We start from the raw sequence: 13,215 nt of genomic DNA on the forward strand, positions 1-13,215 counted from the left end.
AGGGGACCAAGTATAAAAATTTGTATTTTTGAATTTATTACCGATACAATATTTCATTTTAGAAATTTATTCTTCAGAGTATACTGAAAATGAAACTTCTTCCTCTCAAATAATCTAGAAATGGGCCTTTTTTAAAAAATTGAATTTATTGTAGTGACATTGGGTAATAAAACTATATAGGTTTCAGGTGTACAGTTCTATCATCTGTATATTGCATTGTGTGTCCACCACCCCCTCCCCGGCCAAGTCTCCTTCCATCACCATTTATAACCCCTTTACCCTCTTCTACCTCCCCCACCCCTCTTTTCCTCTGGTAATCGCCATACTGGTGTCTTCCCCCACCCCCTTAATCCCTATACCTTTTTCACCTAACCCAAAATCCTTCCTCTGACAGCTGTTAGTCTGTTCTCTATCTATGAATGTTGCCATTTTGTTTCTTATTCTGTTCTTTAGATTCCACATCTAAGTGAAATCATATAGTATTTGTTTTTCTCTGACTGGCTTATTTCATTTAGCATAATACTCTCCAGGTCTACCCATGCTGTCATAAAGAGTAAGAATTCCTTCTTTTTAAAAAATATTTTATTTATTTATTTTTAGAGAGAGGGGAAGGAAGGAGAAAGAGAGGGAGAGAAACATTGATGTGCGAGAGAAATATAGCTTCTCGCATGTCCCCGACCAGGTACCTGGCCTGCAACCCAGCACTCAATCCATAGAGCCATACCAGCCAGAGTGAGTTCTTTCTTTTTTTATGGCTGAATATTATTCCACTGTATAAGTGCACCACAGCCTTTTTTAAAAATTGGAAATGGACATTTTGGACAACAATTTTGCTGCCCGAAGAAGACAGCTACTACAGAATTAAGATGACCCCCAGTTTTCAGCTTTGGAAACTATGGCTCAAGGCAGTACTGGCCAGCCTGGTGGATAAAACTCAGGATGGAGAAGAGGGGACACATTTTAATCAGTCAATTTTGCTACTTGTGAGCAACTACCATAAACAATTTGATGAAGCAGGAGAATGGGAGTTTCTGGCTAACCTGGTGGCTGTATGAGTATCAAGGGATTCTTATTTATTAGGTTATGTGAGTTTCTGCTATAATTGATAAATGGAAGCTGTATGTGTGGGGGGTTACTCTGTGTCTCGTCTAGTATGAGGCTAAGACCCTAACTGCTGACCCAAATGATTGTGGTTTAAAAACACCATCATAAATTAGCCTCAAGAAGAAAATACTGCAGCACAGCAAGGAAAGCAACCAGAGCTTGGGCTTTGGAATGTGAGTGGCTCTGAGTCTCTCTTGGCTCGTGCTCCCTGGACCTGGGCTTCTTGGGGATGTGGACTGCAGAGGTAGTGCTTGGCGCAGCACCTGGCACATGGTGCTGACCAGGGGAGAGTTCTTCAAATGCTGAGCTTACCATTTCACAGGCCTGGCCATGGCCAGGTGCTTTCAGAGGTATCACTGGAGGCCACAGAGTATCAATCAAACTGAAAAGCCCAGCTGTCCTGGAAAAAGAGAAGAAGATGCTGTCAAAGGTATTCAGCGCTAAACATCAGTTACTAAGTACTTGGTCAATGAGCTGGTCATATGTAGATCTGCTTAACAGACACTAGCCTAATGCCAAGGAACCACCATTTAGAATAAGTGGCAATTCAGATGAAAAAGACAGTGGACACACATACAAACAGACCTTCAAACTTGACTCACAGGAACAGGAGGACATTGTTCATTAAATTATAATACATCAGCACAATGAAATATACAGCCACTGCAATGATTATACAGAAAATAATTAAGAATGAAAAGATATTTATGTGAGTTCAAAATCATCCTAGAAATCCTAGTAAAGAAATCCTCTTTTCTAGGAAAGTATTAACTCTTGAAAATCCAGATATAAGAGTAACAATTGCTACTGATGATTACTTAGTACTTTTTTATGAGCCAAAGACTGTTTTAAGCATCGTACATGTGTTACGTTTAAATTTCATGATAACCCTATTTGTGCAGATAAAAATTGCAGCAAGGTAATTAACTTGCTCAAGGTTGCATTGTCTAGCAACAGAGTAGTTTAGATTCAGAGAGAGAAAAAGTATTTCTTCAGAGGTCCTACAGCCACCACATGCCCTCCACTGCCCACAGCGAGGCTGGCAAGGCACTGTCCCCACCTTCCCTACAAAAAGCCCACGCCAAGCACATGCCACACACACACTACGCCATGGGAGAGCACAGAGGTTCTAGGGGCTACTACCAGGAGTGAGAGGCTGAAGCCAACTCCAGATCAAACACAAGAACCTGCTGATAATTTAAAACTTTCTCAAGACAGGTATCAGCTGGGTGAAAGTTACCTCTTGTTTTCTACAGGGGCTTCATGGCATCATGCTTGGAGGTCCTGAAAGCAAGAACGGTGATAGGAGAGCCCTGGGAGAGCTGTGCTGAAGAGCAGCTGAGCACATCCTCAAAGCCAGAGTGCCTGGGTCTGTCCTGAGAAGGTGGTGCTGGGATGGCTGGGGTAGTGGGTAGGGGTGTCTGCAGATACATATGGGGATACTGGTCTCATCTCCAAGGTGTTTCTCAATTAGGCAGAGGGCAGGCTACAGTAGAATGGGGGTCTGGAGAGGAAAAAAGTGAAACTAAAGAATCAAAGAAACCATAGAAAGAAAAAATTTAAAGTAACTGAAGAACAGCAAGCAGTAAAAGAATGAGTTATGTTACAGATGATAGATGACAGGAAACTGGAACGATATAACCCCTCTTAAAAGAAAGGCAAGAGTGTAAGTCACATTGCACAGTGCACCTTTCTAACCATGACTGCTTTTATTTGGTACAGGTAAAAATGCTCAAAAGAGAAGGAAATGTCAATCCATCACTGCACATCTCCTAGACCCAAAATGAATGCAGTATATAAAGACTCACTACCTCCCTTTCCCAGACTTTTCTTTTTTTTCTTTTTAATATGCTTTACTGATTATGCTGTTACAGTTGTCCCAACTTCCTTTTCCTTTGTTCCCCTCCACCCAGTGACTCCCCTCCCGTTTTCCTGCTCCCCCTTAATCCATGCCCATAGGTTGTTCATATAGTTCTTCTCAACATCTTCCTGTCTACTCCACTCCCTCCTACTATGCTTCTTAATTCCTGTACCATCTCCCTCCCTTTCCCCTCTTCCCCCTCCCTGCTGACCTCCTATATGTTCTCCATACCTTTCCCACTCTCATTGCCTACTTAGTTTGCCTTTGTTTCTATTCCCTAGCTTCTGTTGTTGGTTGTTGTGATACAGTTTTCATTTTAACGTTCAGAGTTTTGATCCTCTTTCTCCTAAACAAGTTCCTTCAACATTTCATATAACAGTGGTTTGGATCTGATGAACTTCAGTTTTACTTTGTCCTGGAAGCACTTTCTCTGCCCTTCTATTCTGAATGACAGCTTCGCTGGATAGAGTAATCGTGGTTGTAGGTTTTTGCTTTTCATTCCTTTGAATATTTCTTGCCAGTCCCTTCTTGCTTGCAGAGTTTCTTTTGAGAAATCAGCTGGTAGTCTTATTGGGACCCCTTTGTACATAATTCTCTTCTCTCTTGCTGCTTTTAAGATTCTGTCTTTATCCTTAATTTTTGACATCTTGATGATAATGTGTCTTGGTGTGGTTCTCCATGGGTCCAGTTGTTTTGGAACTCTCTCTGCTTCCTGGACCTGTAAGTCTATTTCCTTCCCCAAGTTAGGGAAGTTCTGCTTCATTACTTTTTCACATAATTTTTCAATTTCTAGTTCTTCTTCTTTACCTTCTGGCAACCCTATGATTTAGATGTCGGCCTGCTTATAGCTGTCCCATAGGTTTCTGAGCCTCTCCTCATTTTCCTCACTTCTCGTTTCCTCTTTCTGTACTAGTTGACTGTTCCTTTCCTAGGTTGAGATTTGTTGATTTGGCCTCTGGTTTTCTTGCCCTCGCCACTAGTTTCGTATGTGTTTTTGTTCATTTCAGCAGGACTAGCCTTCATTCCTTCCCCGTCTTGTTTAAGATCTGCTGTTAGGTCCATAAGCATTCATATAACCAAAGCTCTGGACTGTGCCTCAGGTTCCTATCTGCTGAGCCGTTAGATATTTGCTGTCTGGTCAGCTGCATGATTGGGATCCCTATCATGATCTGTGCTATCCTGACCATTTTGTGTTTACCTTTGCTTCCTGGTTGGCTAGCTTTTTCTCTTCAAAGGGATTGTCAAGTATCTTCAGGGTTACATAATGCTTTTTCATCATTTATTTTAAAAAGTTTTTTAACTTATTGATTAGAGAGAGAGAGAGAGAGAGAGAGAGAGAGAGAGAGAGAGAGAGAGAGAAGAGTAGAGTGGAGAGGAGAGAAACACTGATTTGTTGTTCCACTTATTGATGTATTCATTGGTTTATTCTTGTATGTGCCCTGACTGGGGGTTGACCTGCAACCTTGGTGTATCAGGACGATTGTCTAACCACCTGAACTATGACGTCAGGGCAGTGCTTTCATCTTTTAATAGGCTGTTTATTCATGAGGATAACCTGCTGTTGGGGTAGGACTCGGGGTGGCAGTGGCTCACAGCACTATCTTGGGTGTCAGGCTGGGCCCAACAGCCCATATTGTGTTGGAATCCACTCTGAGCCATGAGTTGTGCATGTGTGGGACCGCATCCCCGCAGGACCACAGGGTTTTTACTGTCAGTCTGAAGCTGCTCCTGCTACCTGGAAACCCACCTTATCCTCTTTTCCCAGAGCCTGCCGTCTGAAATCAGATCGCCTGGTTACTGTCGCTGGTATCCTCAGAATGGCAGCTTCCTGAGAGCAGGCTCTGTGGCTGTTCTCCATAGACTCCTTCATGCCCAGGTGAGGGTCTGGCACTAAAGAGGTGCTAAACCCTTGGATGAAAGAGTGAAGGTGTATGGGTCTGTGCTAGCAGGGCCACCCAGCACCTCTCCCAGTCTCCCTTTCTGGTACTACGTAGTGAAACTGTGCATCACACTGGTGCCCATACACAGCAAGTGGTCCCTCAGTGCTTTCATTTGAGAATTTTCCATAAGCCTTCATTTTTCTTTTAAGAAGTCCATGGCTTCTAACACATTTTCTTTTACCTAATCTCACTTAATTTAATTAATCAGACTCAATGTTAGCTGGAAATGGAGTTTAGACATAATTTAAGAAGAAAAAAAAGAATGTCTTCCAGAGGGTAGTTTGTCACTCTAATACACACACAAGACAAGGCTGAGTGAATTAAACGTTTACCTTAATACTGAAATGCATTTCTCTCAAAGAGATCTGGTTTACTAGAGAAGACATTACCAAATGCCTGAGGAGATCACTAACAAATTGATAGGAGGTATGGAAACCATGAGACCCTAAAAAGATTAGATAACCAATGATGAAAATCCATCATTGCTGATGAGATGGTAAATGGGGCAGTCACTTTGGCAGTCTGGCAGTGACCCAGCAATCTTACCCAAGAAAACTGAAACTTATGGTTCATGCAAAAATTGTATATGAATGTTCATAGTGGTATTACTCAGGATAACCAGAAAGTGGAAACAATCCAAATGTCTATCAACTGATGAATGCATACATGAACCTGGTACGATGGAGTATCATATCAGGCAGTCGTAAACAGGAATGAAGTACTGACACAGGCCACAGGTTGTATGTTTCTATTTACACGAAATATTTAATATATGCAAATCCATGAGGCAGAAAGCAGATTAGTGCTTTCAGGGGCTCATAGGTGTGGGGTTTTTTAAGGGGTCATAAAAATGTTCTGGAATTGGGTGGTAATGATGGTTGCAAAATTTTGTGACTATGAAAAGCAATGAATTGTATACTTTTTAAAGGGTTAATTTTATGAGATATAAATTATACCCCAATAAAGTTGTTATTAAATAAATATAATTAACTTAAGACCATGGTCTCCAGTAAGGAGACATCTAACCCTGATCTGAAACACATCCTCAGCTCTGCTTAATGATTTTGCTACATTTTCTTACTTTTTTTTAGCAGCTTACACCCCAATGCATCTCAAAGCTTCTAGGAAACAAAAAGCTGGGGACTTCTGCAATCCAATAGTAATGCTGTCATCTTTATTGGGAAGATTACACAGGACCCAATGAGCAGTATGAGGGCTGGGAGAAAGGTGCACAGAGGCCAGGAAAAAGCTAGACAATCCTCAAAACCTGTATTTTGGAATGCCTGCTCTTCCTTTCCCTTAGTCAAGACAGGCAGGATGAGGGGCACCAGGTCCATATTCCCCCTATGTGTGTGTCCCCCATGCCCAGCGTGAGCCTAACATGCTGCTACCTGAATCACTTCTGCTGACCCACGGGAGTGAGTCTACGGCTCTGGGCAGACCGGCCCTGCACAAGAGCTCTTCAGAGAATCTGTGTGCTGATGCTCAGCATTTATGGAAGCTAAGGAGAACATGGTTTAGAATGCTAAGACTGTAACAGGGCAGGATGGCCCTGCCCCAAAGTCCCCACAGCTCATAGTTTAGGGGGTGGGGAAAGGAGATAATACAGCTTTTAAGGTACTTTGCATATCTATGGCAAGTTGGTAAGTAGATAATAGCTATGCTGCAGCCCAGGGCAAAAGGGCAGATGATAGGCTTAACATACTAGCCCTTCCTGAAGGGAAGCTATGCTGCTCCCAGGTAAAAGGGTGGATGATAGGCTTGGGATACTTTTCATAACAATGATGTCTGGTGCTCGGGGTCAGCATATAAAATTAGGGAGAGCCATGAGGATGAAAGAAGCCATGCAGTCTGAAATGGAGCAGATGGGAGTCAGCTAGGAGGTCTGATGTGTAGGGAGAGCCATGGTGTAGCAGCGAGGCAGCTTTGTAGGAGAGCTGGCCCACCATGGGAGAGGGCCATGCAGGGAGACTCAGCGTAGAGGAGAAGAGGAGAAGGAGCCATGAGCCTGAAGGGGATTCAGCCATGCTGCCTGGAGAGAAGCAGCAGCTATGCAGTTTGTAGTCAGCATTCAGCCATGCAGCTTGGGCTAGTAGGAAAGCAGGCATGCTGCTGCTTCGATCATGCTTGCTCCAGATGACTTTGAAGCCACCAAGGACTCCGCTTGCAGATCCAGACTCTATCTAGACTCTTGGAACTCAGGACATACGGAGAGGACACTCTCTTAGGACTTATGCCTTTCTTGGACTTCACCATGATCCAGTGTAACACAGCACATGCTTTCCTGGACTATTATATGGAGGCTGATGACAATGTACCCCAGATCCTGAAGGAGAGAGCTGACAGATAAGAGATGGGGAACTACTGGGTTTGGTTTTGGTTTATAGCCTTTTGGGGAGCAAGGGAAGTGCTGGGTGTCGTGGGAGAACAGGGCTCTGAGCTAAAGTGCTCCCAGCTGCTCCCAAGGTTGGAATATTGTAAATAAAGACCTGTTTCTCTCAACACTAACTGTTGGGTCATACACCAAGGCGCCACATGAATGAGCCCTGCTTTGCTCGGTAACAAGAATACTAAGAAAAATATATCACTTTCATCTGAGTTTGCATAAACATCTGTATAAAGATGTGGACAGTTTTCAGAACATGCTGTTCTGACTGATGGCTAAATTTTGAGAAATGATTTAAGATTTAAGTCTTCTACTGTAAAATATTGCAAAAAACTGACTATATACTGTAAAACAGATTTTCATTAATGCTGCTGGGATGATTAAATTCACTAAGATGTACCACTTGCTGGGTCCACACCTCAGCACCTGTATGCAAATCTCAAGCAGCTGTCTAACCAGCGGTGCAGAGATGTGCCTTTCCCAAGGCCATGAAGTCAGAAAGAGCATAAAATCAGTCATTCTGATCCCAGAGACCACCCTCTACTAAGAATACCCAACAAATAACTTATAGATATGGGAACATCACTAAATTTTCCCTAAGGCTAGTTCACTGAATTTCATAAAAAACTTTCCAAATTGTAGAAAGTTGGAGAAACAAAGAAACAAGCAAACAAAAAAGGAAATTAAACACACATCTGAAATAAAGCCTTTTGTACTATTCCTTTAAATCACTGTCTAAATTTATATAAGTATGGAAGATCAATTTGCAACTCTGGAATGCTTCACATTTTACAGGATGTATGCTAGTTGCTAGTTATATTTTAAAATGTCCTTCCTAATCTCAACTCTTTCCTCAAGATTTGGGATATAAAAATATTAACTAGCCCAACTTTCTATAAAGCAAGTTCTTTGCACATTTCTGTTCTGTCTGAGCAGGAAATTACACATATACTGAGTTGCATGGGAAATAAGGAACTCCTGCAACAGGTTGCTCTCTGGAACTTTGCAAACAGTTCTTGCTCTTTTCTCATGTCCCATGTGGTGCTTATTATTTCAAAAGTGTAGAGGCAGGAATACCCACAATTCCACGCAAAATTTATTAGCCCATATTTCTTGATAGATACAACCTTTTTTATTTTAATTTAAAGTATATATCTATTCGTTTATATGGTAAACACTGTCCCATATTAAAAAACAATGATATCTGTCTTTCAATCTGTTAAGCTTAGCTAGAAAATTCCTGTCTCTTTTTCATAAACTTAAGTTTACATGATATAGATTGCATGATGCAAACATTACTTTAATAAGCATTATTAAATAATTTCACACATATGCAGAATCTTGGGATAGTTAAAATTACAGATGAATATTAAATGTGGGCAGATGGATATTCCATATACACCAATGAGCTTAACAGATGTGTTTGCACTGGTTTCTGGTAACCACCTTGCTTTCTATGAATCTTTAAATACCCAATTCCAGTCTTCCAGCACCTGGAGAAGGGCTTTCTCTTTTCAAATTTTCTCCAACTAACTTTTTTTCTAGCTGTTTTCCAGTTACTACTTGTTCTTGCAGTTGTATGATAGCTTTCAGTTTCTTTAAAAAAATTATTTATTGAATTTACTGGGGTGATACTGGTTTACAAAATTATGCAGATTTCAAGACTACAACTCAAACATCATCAGCGCACTGCATTGTGCACCCATCACTGCAAAGTCTCTTTCCATCCTCATTTCCCCTCTCTTTGCTCTCACTTCCACCTTTAGTTTCTTGATAGTTTGGTCTATCTCAGGTTCTCCAGAAGTTGACAAGAGATAATATTTGTGCTGAGCACTGTGTGGCAGAAGTAGGTGCCAAACCTGAACTCTTGTCACTTTGTGCTTCCTGCTTTGCAGCTCTCTTAGCCTCATGCTTCCTCTGATTTTTAAGGGCTGTTTTTGATAACGGCTTATCATTTACTGGTTGTGGTTTCATATTCTGAAGTGGTTTCTCCTTGTGAAGTTAGGAATTGATGATTGGTTTATTTCTTAAAGCTGGGAATATACAAATGGTAAAGCTTTAGGTTCTTAACTGGGTACATCACCTGGAACTGCTTGGTAAATTATGTTTTATTTTGTTTTTGTTTCTTTTTGTTGGAAACATTCCATCTAAAAATGACTACCAAGAAACCTGCCATAATTTTGTATTTGATGACACATTATAGTTGTGTAAGACAGAGCCAGTATAATGCCAAATCTTGTACCCATTAGTAATACGTATACTGGGAACACACGTGGCTGTTAAAATATGCCTACTATCTGGGCACCAAGCAAAATATGTAGAGTCAGAGGTTGCTGGTTTAGAAATGTTTAGTTTTAAATATCTCACACTTCCATTTGCCCCCTTCGATTTCCAAATCCAGCCAGTACTAATATATGTCCATGAGGTCTATAGCAGGCTGCATTATGAGGATGAGTTCCAAACTGAAACACAGCATCACATTTCAAGTTGGAAACTGTCACTTTGGCAGGCATGAAACCATAAATAGCACAAAACTCAGCAGAACTAGAATTCCAAACAATATCATAAATGAGGCTACTTTTGGGTAACTGCAATATGGCACCTTCTCTGTTTGTTGCAATGTAGTGCAGAGTTTGTTCCCCATAGAGCAGGAAGCTTCTGTCTTGTCAACATCTGTACTAGCTATTACCAACACAGCAGCAGCCTTTTTATTCCACAGCATTGTAACCTTACCCGCCTTAGAAAAACTTTTATCGGCTAAAGCTGCATGAGGTGCATCGAAGTTGGGGTACTGATACACTCAACAAATGAAGGGGCACATAGACAGCTCACTTTGTGTGATTAGGATCCAGGTGTGAACAAAAAAATCAACTTTTTTTGCAAATGCAATTTATTTGCAATTGTATTGAAATTGTTTTCAAAGATGTGAACTTCACTGTTAACATTTCAGGCACAAATAGTTTCATCTTCTGACCAGGATGGACACCAATTTTGCATTTTCTTCCTGGATGAAAAGATTTCAAACATGTCTCAGTTTTTACATCATCAGGTTGTAGGTATTCCAGCTGTGCCACCTTCAGAAGTACTGTAAGATTGCCACATTTCCAGGACTCTGTTTTTTTTTTGAAAAGAACTCAAGGCAAACTGCCTTTGAGAGGTCAAAGTAAGGCAGCAGTCCCTTGTTAGTGATATTGATAATATTTATTTTTTCTCTGTTGCTAAGACAAAAAAGTTCCCATCCTTACTAAAGATAGAGACTTTGCGATTTTCCCCAGATTCCCTGGAAACACTGTTTTCTGTAAAATGTGGTGGTCCATTCACTATGTACAGTTCTTCTGATCCTCAAACTCTCAGGAGTAGCATGGATGGTGCTATGTTGTCCCAGAAAGAGCAAATTAAAAAGAAAAATTATTTTATTTTATTTTTTTACCAAACATTATTATAAGTGTGCAGTGATACTTAAAAAAAAAAAAAAAAAAAAAGAAAATCCACCGTATGGTATATTCTATTACCAAAATGCATTTATCCCATAGTCTTCCTTTATATACTTCCTCAAAGACTGAACCTGTTAGTCCTATTGAAATAATTTACATCAACATGTCAAATAATGAAGAAAAAAACACAAAATACACTTTACCAAGTGACTGGCTCCAATCTAACTAATAAATCAACTCGCACCACCGCAAGGATGGCTTCAGGGAAAAAATTATGGTGATGGAAGATGGTAGCACAGGACTTTCTCCACATACTACCTGGGCAGGAAGCAAAGTTAGCATCTAATTTCTGAAACTGGCATTTCTGAGCCTATGTCTTATTGGAGCAGCAACCTGCCATGGGGAAGTTCTCATGCCTTGCCCCCATTCCCACCCTACTGCAGTCAGAGAGAGTAACAGAAGGAGAGGGTTTATTTCTTAATCAAGCATTGGCATAAACCACCCACCCCAAACCTCTCAATTCCACTTCAGGATGGCATAAGAGAAGCAGAATTTGCTGTAGAGCCATTTAAAAGTGGGTTTAAAGTATTTAATGTTGATGAATATTTACTTTGTTCTTCATCGGTTGAATAACTAAAATAATATTTGCTTTGACAGGTAATTTAGAGGATAACACACATGTATACCCAGCATGATTTTTGGCATTTGATAAATGGTAGCTCCATCCATTTAACCCTTTTGTATTTTCCTGTTTTCCTTGATGTTGCAGTTAATCTCATTTACCAGTAAGCACATTTGAAGCCAATCAACCGAATATGTAAGGAAGTGAATAAACAGTTGAAGTCTGATATCAAACACTGTAATCATGATTTGCCTGACTTAGGACTAAGACCTCAATTTCAAAAAATACTTTTTCTCTGAAATAAAAATAAAAGTTATGTCTCTATTAAACTTTGATTAGAATCACTAATAAAAATAATAGTTCACAGTATCAACAAAAACACTCAGAAATAAAGTGATGAAGCAAACAATAATTAGGAAAACAGATTTTATCATCCTAAAATATAATTATTCCAAAGAAAAGTTTTGTAGAGCTTGCTTTACCTTCCAAAATGCTCTATGTTAAAAGAAAAAAAAAAAGTCACAATCTAGATGATTAGAACCCATTATTTTATTAAGAGAACTTACAATGAGTTACTTCAATTACGTTGTGGACAGAAAAATAAGGAATTCTATGGAAAATAACCTCGCAGAGTGATCTGATCATAAATTCCTAACAGGGAGGGTCATGATGGGTAGTCCTGCCCCAGGTCTATACCTTTTTTAGTAAAATGCTTATTCTTGTCTTAAGCAAGCCCTCTCATGTGGTCAGTCTGGCTCAAATAAACTCTTATTAAAGTTCTTTACGGGTTTGGATGTTTCTTACATTGACAATGTTTATTACACTTACTCAAAGATGTATCTTACATACCTAGCAGAGAGATGGCAAGTTTGCAAGTTTGTTTGTAAGAAAATTGTTTAAACAATAAGTTCAATGTTTCCTTTAAGGAAAAGATGTTCAAATGGAAAAAGTATCTATGTGTACAAAGCTGAAAAGTAAAAGCTCACCATTCTAACCCTGAAAAGAAAAGGAATAACCTCAAACCCAAAGAGGCTTTTAAAGAGGTTATTTAGTGTAGTCCTTTCATTTTCAAATAAATCAGGGGCCAGATCTACAGGTACTGGTAGCACATCGAGTAGCACAATCCAGGTCTCCTGATTTCAAGTTAAGACTCTTTCCACTATCAGCAAAGTGTCCAGTTGGTTATCTTCAAACTAGAGAACACCATTGCAGCAGAATAAGGGGTTGCTGGCAGTATAGATACACAAAAAATTCTGTAAAAATAATGTCAAGAGGAAAACACATCAAAACACAAAACCAACATATGTAATATTGGGTCGGTCAAAAAGTTTGTTAGATTTTCTGTAAGATTGCTCCAATAGCACTTAGTTGTCTTTAACTTCATTTGAAACAATTTTGTTAGATTGTACTGTGACAGCTGTCATATCAATATGTATTAAAAAAAACTTTTTAAAATTGGTGAATTTTTGTATAGGCATTTTAATATTGAAGAGGGAAGAAAATAAACAACATGTTTGGCATATTATGCTTTATTATTTCAAGAAAGGTAAAAACACAACGGAAATGCAAAACACCCTCAAAAAACAAAAAAGATTTGTGCAATATACGGAGAAAGAGGTGTGACTGACTGAACGTATCTTAAGTGGTTTGCAAAGTTTTGTGCTGGAGATTTCTTGCTGGATGATGATCCAGGTCGGGTAGACTAGTAGAAGTTGATAGTGACCAAATCCACACATTGAGAACAATCAGCATTACACTATGTGGGAGACAGCTGACATAATCAAAGTATCCAAATCAAGTGTTGAAAATCATTTGCCCACCTTGGTTATGTTAATTGCTTGATGTTTGGGTTCCACATAAGTTAAGCA

General features: G+C 39.8%; 1 protein-coding gene and 1 pseudogene across 3 annotated transcripts in view; both read right to left on the minus strand.

Moving 5' to 3' along the window:
* Window positions 1-13,215, minus strand: part of SPIDR (scaffold protein involved in DNA repair) — a 396,715-nt gene that overhangs the window by 38,128 nt on the left and 345,372 nt on the right. For all 3 annotated transcript variants that reach the window (XM_090283719.1, XM_090283718.1, XM_090283717.1), the window contains exon 9: window positions 1,417-1,504. In XM_090283719.1, the coding sequence (XP_090139845.1) occupies window positions 1,417-1,504 (88 nt within the window). The remainder of the gene's footprint in view (window positions 1-1,416; window positions 1,505-13,215) is intronic.
* Window positions 2,355-10,660, minus strand: LOC150004490 (eukaryotic translation initiation factor 2A-like; annotated as a pseudogene).

Source organism: Furipterus horrens, unplaced genomic scaffold, assembly GCF_987537825.1.
Source record: "Furipterus horrens unplaced genomic scaffold, mFurHor1.1.pri manual_scaffold_7, whole genome shotgun sequence".
Lineage (NCBI taxonomy): Eukaryota > Metazoa > Chordata > Mammalia > Chiroptera > Furipteridae > Furipterus > Furipterus horrens.